At 33.6% G+C, this 16,169-nt stretch overlaps 1 protein-coding gene across 1 annotated transcript in view; it reads right to left on the bottom strand.

The window, feature by feature from the left end:
• The window catches only part of OTOGL (otogelin like), a 166,409-nt gene that overhangs the window by 57,454 nt on the left and 92,786 nt on the right, over positions 1 to 16,169 (bottom strand). Inside the window, exons 27-33 of the mRNA XM_021922642.2 lie at positions 16,007 to 16,156; positions 13,384 to 13,503; positions 10,567 to 10,683; positions 7,240 to 7,396; positions 6,544 to 6,570; positions 2,137 to 2,304; positions 174 to 452 (exon numbers count right to left, since the gene is read on the bottom strand). Coding sequence (XP_021778334.2) covers positions 174 to 452; positions 2,137 to 2,304; positions 6,544 to 6,570; positions 7,240 to 7,396; positions 10,567 to 10,683; positions 13,384 to 13,503; positions 16,007 to 16,156 — 1,018 coding nt within the window. The remainder of the gene's footprint in view (positions 1 to 173; positions 453 to 2,136; positions 2,305 to 6,543; positions 6,571 to 7,239; positions 7,397 to 10,566; positions 10,684 to 13,383; positions 13,504 to 16,006; positions 16,157 to 16,169) is intronic.

The raw sequence follows: 16,169 nt of genomic DNA, 5'->3' as shown, positions 1-16,169 counted from the left end.
CTCCAATTTTATAGTTCAGTAAACTAGGGGGTATAGAGGTTAAGAGACTTACTTAAGGTCATAAAACCATCTGCTTATATACAGTAAGAATGGTTTTTAAATTAAAGACATAAATATTCTGCCTAATATAAATTACCTATTTGTTCTCTTTTTGGACATCTCAGGAAACATACCTTCTATGCTGAAGCTACTTAAATGTTTAAATTCTTCAGAATCATCATATTTTGATGCTTTGACACTAGCACCTGTGAATATGATGAAAAAGCCTTTCTTGCTGTATAATTCAAATGCACTGTAACCAGGAATCCAGAGGCCCTGATGGTGGAAAAATGTTGCTCTCCGATGAAAGGCTGAATTTGCCTCCCACAGCTCCAAGCTAAGAGTATCACTGTCATGGACATAGAGAAAGTAGTTTGGCCTTTCAGCAGATTCCAAGGAAACAAGTGCCAATGCTGTAAAACATAGAACAGTGTAGATTCTCAGAAGAAGGAAGATCATCAACATTGGTATCACAAAATGTACTTACAAAGTAAACAAAATACTACTGCACAATTGCCAAACATAGGGCTGATCACTAATATTTCAGAATAAATTAGGAGATGCCTGAAAGAAGAAAAAAAGTAGTACTTTAAATTCAGTGAATAACAGTGATATCACTAAAAAGAAAAAAAAAAATCAGTTTTGGTAACTTCTGTCTTTTAAATAATTTGTCCTTGGGGGAAAAAATAAATGTCAATGAAGACTCCAGAATGTACAATTTTATACAAGAAACTGAATGATTAATTGGACATACATTTGTGTTTGCAAGCTTTAACATTTACAAATGTACAAAATCTACAAACGGCTAAATTGGATGATAAAAAAGGGAATAGAGAAATAGATCAATTTAGGGACGTAACTGCATTTCAGTATCACTGGGCTCTTTTAATGAGCAAATGTTCTTGAAAGAGAGTTTACTGCACCAAAAAGGTACTATTTATCCAACATTATTGTCAATTTCCCAAAAGATGATCAAATGGCTAATGGGCAATTGGGCTTTACAAAGCATTGAAGAATTATCACCTTTTTTTAGCTAGAGCTCTGAACATTTACCTTATATTTGTAAAACTCATGAAATAAAGGTTTTTAAATTGAGATGATTTTAGGCTGATTTTCTTAAACATCATTTGGATTTTTTCTAGTAAAACCATTAGTTATTACAAATTGTAAAATGAAGAGTTCTCTCAAATTCAATATGGTTTCAAAGGCATTTATCATGTTGTAAAATTTAAGTTCTGCTGAGCACCAAAAGATGCCAAGAATAATAAAATAAATTTTTATATGAGAAAAAAATGTAACCAACATAATTTAGAACTTGATGGTGATAGGTGTTTTCAGAACTAAAAGAGTTCTTTTCACAGGAAAGAAATAATTTATTCTAACTGGAGAATTGTGAGCATTCTCAGAACAAGCGAAAGTTAAGTCTGATGATTCATCCAACAAATAAATTCCTAAGCTGATACAACATGTCATGCATGGTTCCAAGTAGACTGAACATCACTGGATCAGAAGGGAAACTACCACCAATCAGAACAGGTGCCAGGTGGATACAATCAGTACAGACCTGCAGGTGCAAACCAGTAAAAGTAGGACTAGGTTCAGGGCACTGAGGACATGTCCAGGAACCAGGACAGACAAGGCAGTTAAGGATAATAGAATAACAGACTGTCACAATGACTGTCTACACTCTGATTTATGTTCTTCATATAGAACTTCTTTGGTATCAATTCACAATTCACTTTTACTTTTGGGGGCATTAAAACCTTTCAAATGTTAAGAATCAGTGGATGGTTTTTCAAAAACATCAAACTAAGTTCTGTGACTAATATTAAGAAAATTTTAGCTATATTTTATTTAACACCAAAAACTCAAACAATTGTCATTCTAACATATATATGCCAATAAATAAACAAAGAAATGATTTTGTATACAAAAGAGAAAGCTGGCTCTTGTGCCAATGTTATATTTTATTTCATATCCCTTAGAGCACTTTTTAAAAATGCCATGAACATATTAGATTCTCAATTAATATTTACTGAGTGGCTAAATCTTAAAATGTAAATGGAAAGCTAAACTCTTATTTTCAATTATACTTACATGATACCTTCTCTTTGAAAAGGCCTGGAGTGATCATAAAATAAAAAAATAAATTGGTATGAACACTGCTTCTTGGCAAAGAGAAAACGCTTCTGCTGGTCATATTGACCCCCAGAACAAGGCCACTCTGCCCATAGCTTGCCAGCATATATGGTCCTTCTCCAAGTCCTAGTTAAGTACAAATATGAGAATTATAAATTGGCACAGATTTTTAAAATTTCAATCTGTCATTTCAAAGAAATGTTTTAATAACAAAATACTTAAAAATATTGAGCAATTAGAAATTTATCACTAATAAAATAACTAAATTCTTCAAAAATAATGATGTATATACATAATGATGTATATGTATATGTTTGTGTTGTGGGTTATGTAAAATGTTGATATACATGTGATCGGTTGTTTCATAAAAGTTTAACCTTACTGCTCTCGGTGTATTTTACTTTCCCTCTTCTCTGATTTTTGTCTCAAAGCAAATTTAACTCAGCACATGCTGAAGAACGAGAAAAAAGATTCAAAGAATGTAAAGGCAAGACTTTCTTCCCCTTAAGGACTTAAGATCAGGCCTAAATAAAGGGGAAAGGATAATTGCATTGGAGGGATGAGAAGTCTTCCAATTAGGAAAGGGGAAGGAGAACCAAAATTTCCACCATAAAGACCAGGAGAAGAACAAAAAGACTGAGAGGATACACTATTTTCAGGTGTACTCTCCTCACTGACCCATCATCTGGGACACATTGAGCAGCTGGGGACCCTTCTAAACGATGAGGAAAAGAGCTTCACTAGGGACTTTGGTACCCCGTATAGAGATAGAAACCTGAAACAGCTTTGCCCCCACATCAAGGTGGAGCTGAGCAGAAACAGTGGACAATTTTTCTTAACCTGGCTGCAGGAGACTCACCATCACAGTTACAAATGTTACAAATGCAGTGTTTTTCCATAAGCCAAAATACATGAGGACCAAAGAAAATTACAGCAATAGTCTCTACCTGGTAATGGCTAACTTTCTAGCATGGACAAGAGGAAAGTGACACAAACCTCCAAGATGCAAAAATACTTCAAAGTATAAATATGTAGATTTGTACAAATATGTGAATAATATACAAATAATAAGATAAGTGAATTATAATGAGATACAATTCAAAATGGAGAAGATGTGTATACAATTACAACTTGAGGACTTGAAGCACCCTTATGAATATTCAACATAAGAATGAGAAAGGAGAAGGAGAGCAAAACGAAACCTCTCCCCTGCTGCACATGCCCCTTAATACAGCAACCTGAAGAGACAATTGCCATCTGAGAAATCTGTTTGTATAAAAACCTAAAGCTTTTGAATTGACTCTTAGTTAATTGGTAGCTTGATTCTGGACTATTTTCGCCAGCAACTGGGAGACAAAAGTCATTGATCTTATCATTAATTTTAGGCAGGGAGAAGTACAATTCCACCATCTACTGAAAGCAATCATTTCCTGCAGTGATTCTTTAAAAACAGAAATGAGCATATCCTATCTAATAAAATTACTCTGAACTTAAAACTCATGTAACAATTTTTAGTAGGAAATTGAAGTTCTCCCTCACTTACAGAAATAGCATTTCAAATGCAAGCTTTACATTTTTAGTAAAAATCGTATAAATGAACACAAAGATATTATATAGAATCATTGTGCTAAGAATTATTGAAATAATCTCAGCAATAACCTTTGAATTCTTCTACTACTTTTTAGAATTCTTCCTACAGAATCACAATTATTTATTTATGTATGTGCTTTAAATATTATAAGTATCTTATAAGTATGTTATTACATAGTGTCTGGGATGTAACAAATAAAGAAAGGGAGAAATATGCCAGCTATAAATGCCCAAAAAGGACTAGGTAAATTTACAAGGGCTGTGAAATTTATTTGGGATGAAACAAATTAAGAATAACCATTTAAAATCATTTTCTATTCATTATCACTTTCCACAATCATCACAATTTTATATTCCCCTTCAACGTCTATCACTGTTGCATTGCTTTTACAAATTCTAACTCCCCTTGGCACATTGATGCCTTTCCCTATTACTCTGATCATAGGAAATTTATTCATCTGCCACTCCACTGAGCCAATCAGTGTCTCACGAAGGCCAAATGCCCCATGTTCATGCTCTGATATTATCAATACAGTATTACAAATGAAACTAGAAGAACAGGTTTGAAGGATTCTGTAACACACTAGAAGAATGAACCATCACTAGAGGTACTGCAGACTTGTTAACAGAGAGCAAAATGTAGCAAGTAGCAAGAGGTAAAGAGATTCAATATGCATGGAAAATTCTGCTTCTGGGTACACAAGTCTGCAGAAGAAATGCCAGAAAATACAAAGGCACAGATGGAGACTGTCATAACAGAACTGAGTGAGACAGGAATCTCTGAGTGAGGAAGTTATTGGAGCATTTCCTCAGAGTGTTGTCTGTGTACATTATGTAGAACCTGTGATGACAATGTGCGGTGATCATCCCTACACTAGGATGTATTAACCATACAGTAGGCCATGTAGCATGGAGGTCATGCTCACTGGCCCTGAAGCAAATTGTTTACAAATCCCAGTTTGCCACATTTTGGCTAAGTGAATTTGGCAAAGCTATTTAATCTCTCTCTGCTTCAATTTCCTCTGAAAGTGTTGATAATAGCAAAATGCTGATAATAAAATAAAATAATAACATATTTTGAAGTTTAAATTATAGGATCTAGAGAAAGCAGTTAACACAACAAAAGCTTCTGTTATTGTTAATAGGCAATAAATCACATTTTAATTATGGAATCCAAAGATTGATGTGAGTGTTTGTGTGTGTGTGTGTGTGTGTGTGTGTGTATGCATGTACGTGTATGGCAGTCTCTTCACAATCTTGAACAGGACATATTTTTAGTTAGATTTTCTTTAACTACCACAGATATTTTTTAATGTTGAATTTACCTCCTCTATCAAACTTCTATAAATGTAACAAATACAACTAAAATCAAAAATGCCAATTTTCTTTTTAATCATTATCTCTATTTCTCTGAAATTATCTAGCTGACAAATTTCTCCAATAAGCCACCTGAAGTGCCTCAGATTGGTTGCTTGGCCCAGATTTCCTGTAACTATTATTCTAACTGACACATCCATCATGGATTCAGAGTTTGCCCAGTTACTGACAAAATGGATACTTCCCTAGATCACTTTACTTGTCTGAATTAGGTTTTGAGGCCTGTGCCTTCCTCATTAAATAGTTTTGCAAAAAGACTCCAATTCTGCTATCTTCAAGTATTTTCACTAAAAACATAATTCTCTGTCTCTTCTTACATCTATACCTTAGTTTTAGACAGCAGCATCTCTCAGATTTCTTATTGCAAATCTGGATGTTTGCTGAGACCTGGAGATTTTCATTATTATTGTATCAATAAGTTCTCATTCTGGTAATGTGTAAAGAATGATTTTTGCCTGCAATGATGGCAAATTAAATTCCTTACATTATTTCTTATGTCAGTGCATTTAGACTTTGTTTCTTTGATTTCCACAACGTAAGAAAAATGTGACTGTAGTCACCACACTGTGTAATTGATAACAGAATTTATTCCTCTCATCTAGCTGAAACTTTGTGCCCTTTAACCAACATCTGCCCTTTCCCTGTCCACTTCCCCACCACTAGCCTCCGGTAACCACAGTTCCATTCTCTACTTCTAAAAATTCAACTTTTTTGGATTTTGCAAATAAGTGAAATCATATGGTATTTGTCTCACTGTGCCTGACTTATTTCACTTAGCATAATGTTCCCTAGGTTCATCCATGTTGTTGCAAATGATAGAATTTCTTGCTTTTTAAGGAATGAAGAGCTAAAAGAAAAAATTTCAAATGTTCTCACCACAAAGAAATGGTAAATATTGTAGGTGATGGATATGCTAATTAGCCTGATTTGATCATTCCACAATGTGTACATGTATCAAAACACTACATTGTACCCAATAAATATATACAATTACATTTCTCAATTTAAAAATAAGATAAAATTGTAAAAAACATTTGAACAATGTTTACATTTATAAATAATGGTAAAGGTATGCCTTTGTTATAGATTTTTCATCCTTTTTATCTAAAAAATTAACTAACTTCACCCATCCATTCATTCATGTCATTCCAAAACTGTACTGAGGGCCTCCTAAATTCTGAGAACTTAATTTACACACTATTTTAGTTTTCAGGAAATAAATCTTAACACAAATACTTAGAAATTTTTGAAAATTTTAAAACTTAAAAGCTTTTATGGCATTATATAGTTGTGAACTATTTATAATTTGTTCACAGCATAAGTTGTTCAAAAACTTTTAACCTGAAAATACACCTAATGGAATACTATAGTGATATTTTTAATTTGAATGTCACATACCTTCATTGTAGTATTCACAATCAAGTGCTAAAAGAAAAAAAGAATAAATATTGAACTATTTAAGAAGCCAATCACTTACCTGAATGTGGGCAAGATATGGCTATATATTTATCAATAACTATGTGAAAGAATATAGAATGGTATTATTTATGAACTTTTTCTGAGCAAAGAACATTCTTTAAGTGATGTGCTGTAATTAAATTTCATATAATTGTTTTAAAATAGGAAAATATATCTGCCAATTTAGAAATCTCAACTGAAAGTGTTCAAATTGTAAGTTTGTTCAGATGTCTTACCACCTACACAAGTAAATTAAAAGTTTAAAGAGTCAAATCTGGAAGCAAATTCAAGGTGATTTTTTAAAAATATGTTTATCATCAGAACAATGAAACTTCATAGGCATAAAAGAAATAAAGTCATAAACAATTTCTCTAAGGATGGTATTTAAATAATTTATATTTCAAATGGTGCAATGACAGCAATCAAACACAGAACAAAATATTATCTCACAATTTCTTTTTATAAGTCCTTTCGGTATTCTATAATTTATGACTGTCAAAGGAATATAAAATTTCATCATTTTAATTTAATTCTATTTCCATGAGTTTCCTGGCATTATTTCTAAGATAAATCAACAATTAATATGTATTTATTTATCAGTTCTCTACATAATGATGTTCTAAGTAGGGTACTCACAACAAACAGTAGATGATCTCCAATGAATTGATATTCCTTCCTGACAACACTTGTATGCATACGCGGCTATACTAGTACACAGACACTCACAGTCCCCACCAAGATTACAGTTACATGTATCCTCATGGCAATTTTTGGCAAAAGAAGTAACATCAATCTGAAACATAAAGTGAAAGATTACTTAATTTTAATAGATACTGATTATGATTTAAAGTCAACCCTCTAAAAGAAGATTATGTGTTTTCAAAGTTTCATATTATCAGTTTAACACTGCCACCTAGAGAGTTCTCTTTATTTCAAACTTCTTTATTGCCCAAAGGAGAAAAAAATGTATTAGGAAAATGTCACATCAAAGAACTAGCAAAGGAAATAATAAGATTAATAAATACATAAAACTTCAACATTGGCAATATAACAGATTAATTTTTGGAAGCTTCTTTCATTACTGACATAATCACATGGCATTAAAATAAGGGCATCTTTTGCTTCCAATTGTAATCTTATATAATTTTGTATCTTTCTTCCTTCTTTCCTTTCTTTTTTGCCCCCGCTTATGCAACATCCTAATGGCTATTAATGGTAATAGCAATCTTTAAAAACAACTTATTCTATTTACTTAATTTATTTATTTTATTTGCATTATATTTAAGTAGATGACAAAATTTAATATACTGACAATGCATTAAAAAAGGAGCAAGAGACTCAGGAAGCTGAGGCAGGAGAATCCGTTGAACTCGGGAGGCGGAAGTTGCACTGAGCCGAGATCGCGCGCTTGCACTATTGCACTCCACCCTGAGCGATAGAGCGAGACTCTGTCTCAAAAAAAAAAAAAAAAAAAAAAGCAAGGGGCTGGGAGCTGTAGCTCATGCCAGTAATCCCTGCACTTTGGGAGACCGAAGCAGGTGGATCACTTGAGATCAGGAGTTCGAGACAACCCTGGCCAACATGGCAAAACCTTGTCTCTATTAAAAATACAAAAATTAGCTGAGCATGGTGGCACGTCCTGTAGTCCCAGCTGTGGGAGACTGAGGCAGGAGAACCGCTTGAACCCAAAAGGTGGTTATAATGAGCCGACATCAAGTCACTGGCCACACCATCTCAAAAAAAAATAAAAAAAGAAAGAAAAGAAAAGAAAAAGAAGCACAGTTTGCTGTCACTGAGCTGTATTTTATTTTTTAGGTCAGTTCATGGGTTAACTTTTCTTTTCAAGTGAAAAAGAACCAGCAGGCTCCGTGGTTCAGGACTCCAGACTTGACACAATATTTCTTGTCAAGCAGGTGTGATCCTTGGAAACTATGAAAAGTCTCAAAAGCAACCCTTTCTATAAACAAGACTCTAGTCTACCTATGTGGCTGTAATACAGCAGCCCTCAAACTTTTCTGTCTCAGAATCCCTTTATACTCTTAAAAAAATCACCGAGATCCCCAAGGAGATTTTGTTTACGGGATTATATCTACCAATATTTACTCTATTAGACATTAAAAATGAGACATTTAAAAATAACAATAGACATTATATGTTTACATGAATAACATGGTTTTAGTGAAAAATGCTTATACATGCCGAGAAATAGTGAAAAGAGTGCACTGTTTTACATTTTTGCAAATCTCTTTAATGTGTGGCTTAATAGCACACAGCTGGATTCTCATATCTGCTTCTTCATCTGGTCTATCATAATGTTTTTGTCTTGTTTGGGTTTGCGTTGAAGTAGATGAAGAAAATTCGGTTCCACACATATATTTAGTTGGAAACAAAGGAGTACTTTAATATCTTTTTCAGGTAATTGTGATATTCTTTGACACTATATCAAAACTCAAAAAAATATCATTTTCAAAAAGGCCATTGCAATGTGAAATCTAAAACCACATCAATAAACTTTAACTTTGCTATGTTAAAATTATTTTTATATTTTGCCCTTTGAATGGATCTTTTACTTTTGCATGATTTTGTAACATCATGCATTGGTCATGTGGAAAATTTATGGACCCGTGCATATCTTCAAAATGTTGATACATTTGATTATATACAATAGCTACAAGTCACGTTTGTTAATATCATCATCTAGATCATCAAAAAACTCATTAAGTATCAAAAACCTTATAAGCTAGCAGGGGTGGATCTAACTTTTACAAAACTCTAATTTTCCTTGAAAGTAAATTTTATCAAAGACAACAGACACCATCAGGTGTTTCCTTAAAGCCACAGACTCATTTCACACATTTCAAGAAAATATCTGCCAGGCGCAATGGCTCATGCCTGTAATCCCAGTCTTTTGGGAGGCAGAGGTGGGCAGATCATCTGAGGTCAGGAGTTCCAGACCAGCCTGGCCAACATGATAAGACCCCGCCTCTACTAAAAATACAAAAATTAGCTGAGCATGGTGGCACACATCTATAATCCCAGCTACTTGGGAGGCTGAGGCAGGAGAATCGCTTGAACCGAGGAGGCAGAGGTTGTAGTGAGTCAAGATCATGCTACTGCACTCCAGCCTGGATGACAGAGCAAGACTCCATCAGAAAAAGAAAGAAGGAATGAAGGAAGGAAGAAAGGAAGGAAGGAAGGAGGGAGGGAGGGAGGGAGGGAGGGAAGGAAGGAAGGAAGGAAGGAAGGAAGGAAGGAAGGAAGGAAGGAAAATATCTGCCAAATATCCCTGTCTGACTGTCTGAATAACCACATATCATTTGTTCTGTGAAATAGAATGGCATTCCAAGAGAAAAACAACCATCTTAGCTCACAAGTCAAACAGTCATGCAAGTGACTTCCCTCAAGACCACTAACATAGCTTTGTATGCAGCAGAAATATTATATTACCTATTTTTTACCAATACATTGAAGTATTGCTTAAACTTCTATTGGGACCTAAAATAATCATGCTAGGAAGGAGTTTTGAAAGTGAAATTTCTATATAAGTTACATTCCATCTTGGGATGTGCTTCTAAAACCATTTCAAATGTGCTACAAGCAATACTTTTAAACTGTACTTTGAGTTGAGAATGCCCATTTGACAATGTTCTCTAAAGAAAAGTAAACATTTATGCTGTTAATCATAAAATGATGTATGTAAATAATGTTCCATAAACTAGAACAAATTATTACAAATATGCACAAAGGTACACTGTTAAATTAGACGGAGTAAGGGAGAAAATAAATCAACTAAATGTGCCAGTTGTACAGAAAAACAAACTAACACATAAGTCCCCCTAACAATAGTTAGGTGGTACATCTAAAAAGCCAGTGGGTCACCCAGTTATGTGTCATGTTCACCTCAGTATTATAGACACAGTAGAACATCTTTAAACTTGAGAGTTCATTAAAGTATTCATTTACCACATTGCGACAAGAAGCAAAAACATCGCTGTACAAAATGGAGCATTCTTTCTTGGCATAAGGAAATTTGTTTTGATGTGCCTCACAGGGTTTAATGGTTTCATCTGGATTTTCACACTGTTGAAAAAATATAAGAGAGAAAAGAAGTTTTTCAAGGGATAATTTCTCAAGCAGAGTAACCTATCCGACTTCACTCATTACAATTGCACCTACTATATTCTCATCCTTTTAGATAGGATTTGCATAAAGCACCTGCTCACATCCAATTCAATGTTAATTGCATATATTATTTTTGAAAGCAACTAAAAAGAGTATTAAAATCATGGCAATATTAGAGATAGAGTGGTGATAAATGATTTTTAAATTATCTTAAACACAGCATTTGCATGACTTAAAAAATTACATGAGCATGACCTGTTTCTTTCATTTTCATCTTCTTTATTTCTGTCACAAATCATCTGAGAGGTTATATGTACTCAAATCTCTGCAGACTCAATTCCCATACATACAGCAATTTGGCCTCTTCCTCTCCTAATCCACTCCCCTGAAACTGCCCTGAAAAAGGTCATCCATGACCTCTTTATTGCTAAATATAAAGGCAATTTTTCAGTCTTCCATTTCGCTTGACTTTTGCTGCTTTTGATTCTATTTAATACTTTACCCTTCTTAAATGTCTCTCCTCATTAGGCTTTGGTGACACAATTTTCTGCTGGATTTCCTCTTGCTACATTGGCTGCTGTTCCCTAATCTCTTTCTCCCTGCTTTCTTTGCAAAGCTTAATTCTCAAATCTCTATTTTCCTCATTCGGTACATGTGTCCTGGCTTTAACGTTCTGAATATACTAGTAACTGCCAATCCCTATGTCCATCCCACATCTCCTTCCTGAATTTCAGAACTAAACATTTCCACCTAAATATCTCTGTCACTTCTCTCTCAGCAGGTCCTAACCATCCCTACCTCTATACCATTGTCCTTCCCCGACTATCTACATTCATTTCCTCCTCTTTGCCCTGCCTCAGGGAGGAACACCAGCATCCACCCAGGAAGCCAGGAAAGTAGGAGACCTTCTTGAAACCTCGAAATTCATCCTTCATAATACAGTCTTTCAGCAGATGCTGATGATTTTTATCATTAATGTTTCCCAAATTTGTACAGTTTTCTAAATCTCTACTGACTTAATATTTCTAGCTGGATTATAAGAGCCTCTTGGCCCTTGTATCTTACAGATCTATACTTTGCACTTCAGCCTACACCACAACCAAAATTAACTTCTTGAAATTCACTTTGTGCACCATACTCTATCCAGCCTCTTGACGCCTTCTAGGTGGCTGCTCCCTCCTTTCCCTGTTAAATTCTTTCCAATAAATTTCACTTTCTTGGCTCCTATAAATCTTGTAAGATTCACCTCCAGGGTACCTTCTCCAGAAACCTTTCTTGGACCATCACAATCCCCATTTTGTGTGTACTTCTATCAAAGCAACTACTTTACTATGTTCTGACTGTTAATTTTTTAACCTCTAAATTTTCCACCTCTAGACTCTAAATTCCTTAAAGGCAGAGACTGTGATTTATCCATATTATGTGTCTGTATGTAATGGAAAATATTAAGTGCTAAATAAAAATAGTGAATTTTTTTTAAATGACCTGAGTTTTAGCTTTGTCTATCAGGTGTGAATAAAAAACTTATTTTGAGGGGGTTTAAAATTATTTGACTACTCCTAATATTTAAGTACCATTACAAATAGTTACTTCTTAATTTATTTGCAGATACAAAAATGTAAAACAATTTTTTTTCAAAAACTTCTAAAGGTAACAAGATATAAGATAGCCACAGTTAAAAGGATTTTGTCTCTCTCAATATAGTAGATATTTTAGGTATTAAAAGGTACACTTTTGTACTCTTAAGCTTAGACCACACTCAAATATTACTGACTGGAATAAATGTTCTACCCCATCCCCTCTTTATTCTTTAAAGAGATTTAGACATATTAGTAAACTAGGCAAAGTAGAGAAGTAACTAACCAAATGGCAATCAATCAGGAAATTGTGGTTTCAAACACCGCTATCAGTTAAAAAGAACAACAGGCTAAAAAAGAAAGTAGAAGAAAGAATAGAACCGATTTCCAATTTGACTCTGTTTTCTGAGTTCAGAATTTTTCAAAATGTGTTTCATATAACACTACTTCCTTGAGAACTAATAAATAAAAATATAGATTATGTCAGTAAGTTTGGAAAATCCTTCAAACATGTCCCTCCTTTATAGGCTTATAATGCCTCAAGAAACCCTTTGAAAGAAAAATATGTAAAAGTTAATTTATCCAACTGCCGCCAAAGGTAGTTGACCACAATCCACCCACCCACACACATACACACACATCTGCCTTTATTTCATATAATACAGTAACATGGCTGATAAGAAATTCTGTCTTCATTTATTTATTGCTTTGAACTGGCAAAAGTTCCACCATCCTTCAAAATGCAGATACATTGATAAGGCATTTTGCTATGGTGAGGAAAACATGAGGGAGAAGAGATGAATTTGCATGTCACCTCTGCTACTTTCTAGCCATATAATATTAGACAAGTCATTTAACCTCCCTGAGCCTCAATTTCTTCATCTATAATAAGGAGAAAACATCCTTTATATAAGGTAATCAGAAAAATTACATGAGAAGATAAATATGAACATTTATCAGCTATAAATTACTATGAAAATAGTATGTAAAATAATATTACCTAAATAAGAATAAAATGTTCTAGTGAAAAAATATTCTTAAAAATTTCTGTTGACTTCTAAAGTACATTTCTGTAACTTACCTGTCCTAATGCCCAACTATCTCCAAATACCTGAGCATTTCTCACTTCCAAGTTATTAGATGTGGTCATGTCATTTGAAGTGCATTTGTCAAAGTTTCCACACAATCCTGATAGCTTGTTCTAAAGTAAGAGAAAATCACCAGGAAATATTCTATATTCACTTTAACATTTAAAGACTCATGTTCATTAAAACTTTTGAGATATTTCAAATATACATTTAAGAATTTTCACAGCAATCATTTTAAAAAATTAACTTGAAGAAGTGGATTTTCTCATACCAATTTAATTATATTTAGTGATTATTTTAAACTTGCAAAAATATTTTACCCAATTTCAAGTCCTGTTTATCCACACTTACCAGTGTCTTGGCATTAATACAACTAATGACATAAATAACTTGGAAAAGTATAATTCAAACAAGACAGTACATATGAGAGTGTATGTGTATGCAAATGTACATGTGTGTATATACAGAATTCATGTGTGTGTGTGTGTGTGTATATATATATATAATTCATAATTATATATATTCCCATCCTTGGTGGAAACAAGGATATAGGATGAAGAATGGTAGATATGTTCCCTGCTTGTTGAAATATATCATATTGCCTACCTGATTTGCCTACATACAAGTTAACCATTTGTTTTTCCACAGCCCCCTTCCTGATGCCTCAGCTTTAGGATAACTACTGTTAGTAATGGCCACTATCTTTGAACAGATGTAATTTCAGAAAACAGAGGTCTCATGGTAATAAGTGGCTATGGCAGATGTAATTCTATGGTTGTTGTCTGCTTTGCCAGAGACACAGGCAGCCTACTTCACCATTAAGGGATGGATTCTATTCTTCAACATTGAAGACAGCATTCAGCATCTTTAAATTCAAGGTTTTAAGGAGTAGTTCTACTGCTTTTAGAAAATCACTGCAAGTTCTCCTCCTTTCTCCTGCTTCATCTAGTAGTAAAATATATTGTTATTCTTATTGGAAACAAGGATATTGGATGAATAATGGCAGTGAATATTTGTTGAAGAAAAACAGCAATGACTGAAGGTTATTTCGGATCATCAAAGAAATTCAAGATGCCAACAAACCTAGGAATAGATCTTTGGGCTTTATCCTCCTTAAGACTGAAAGACTATAACTTCAATATACAATCATATTTTATAACATATTAAAATCTTTTTTTAAAAAGGTATCTTTTCTGTATTTTTGAGAAGATACTGTTGCTATTCCAATTTTCTTTAATTTGACAAAAATTATATCCATGAGTCTCAGTCTCAATTTCAGGTAAACTAGATTTAAAAAAAATACATCAATGTTTTTGCAAAAAACTTTAAAATATGAATTCAAAATATTCAAATAAATATTAAAATATTTTATCAAATTTGAAATATTTTAAATAGTAAACTACTTAACAATATTTAATAAAAATATTTAGCAGGCAATAGTATATAAAATAATTTAAAATATAAATTGACAAAAATTATAAATAACTCAGATTGGATATTCAACCATGAATGAATAAATAAATTGTATGGTACATCCACACAACAGAATACTACTCAACAGTATAGAATTCACATAACAATTTATATGAATCTTAAATATACTTTGTCAAGTCAAAGAAGCCAGACCCAGAAGACTACAGATTGTACAATTCCATGTATAGGATATCTGAGAAAGGCAAAACTATTGCAGTGGAAAATACAATCAGTGGTTGTCTGAGGTTAGGAGGCAAATGTTGGAGTTGACAATAGAGAAGCAACAAGAAGTATATTTGGAGGTTGACAGGTATGTTCTACGTAGAAATGTTGTGACAGATACAAGGCTCCATGCATAATATGGTTTGGCTCTGTGTCCCCACCCAAATCTCATCTCGAATTACAATCCCCATATGTTGAGGGAAGGACCTGGTGAGAGGTGATTGAATCATGGCGGTGGTTTCTCCCAAGCTGTTCTTGTGATAGTGAGGGAGTTCTCATGAGACCTGATGGTTTAAAAGTGTGGCATTTCCCCCTCACTCTTTCTGTCTTTCGGGCCACCTTTTGAAGAAGGTGGTTGCTTCCCCTTTGCCTTCCACAATGATTGTAAGTTCCCTGAGGCCTTCCCAGCCATGCAGAACTATGAGTCAATTAAACCTCTTTTCTTTATAAACTACCCAGTGTCAGGTAGTTCTTTATAATGGACTAATACAATGCATTTATCAAAATCCATAGACCTGGATACAATAAAAGTAACTTTTATTTACATTTTAAAAATAATTTTACTGCATGTAAACTTAAAAAAAAAAAAATCCAGAATCTGGAGGAAAACATGGAATGCAGACTGTAAGAACTGAATCTAATTGCACTATGAACAAATCACATAGTTAAGCTGAAGAAAAAGAGAAGAAAGCTGGCTTAAGTAATCTTGGAAAAGTGGATACTGCAAGGTTAAAGTCAAAAAGAACTGTACACAAACAGTGTACATAGTTGGTAAAGTTCTTCACAAGGGTATGAGTTAGTAATTCTGAAAATATAACCTAGTTCTTAAAGGAAAACATTAATTATTTTATTTTCATCAAATATCAAAAAATAAATGTGATTTTATTCATTACATCTCACTAGGAGCTTAGGTTGACCTACCTTCCACTGTGGCCCAACTTTGATATGAATAGTTGTCTTCCTGTCCCAAAGAATAGTGATATCTTTCTCTGGAAAGTATACTACTATATAGTAACCAGCCTTCCAAAGCTGGTAGGTAGGTTTGTTTTCCAGGAAAAAACCTGATCGTTTCTTAAAAAAAAAA

Source organism: Papio anubis, chromosome 9, assembly GCF_008728515.1.
Source record: "Papio anubis isolate 15944 chromosome 9, Panubis1.0, whole genome shotgun sequence".
NCBI classification, from domain to species: Eukaryota; Metazoa; Chordata; class Mammalia; order Primates; family Cercopithecidae; genus Papio; species Papio anubis.
This window is presented reverse-complemented; position numbering and strand designations above follow the sequence as displayed.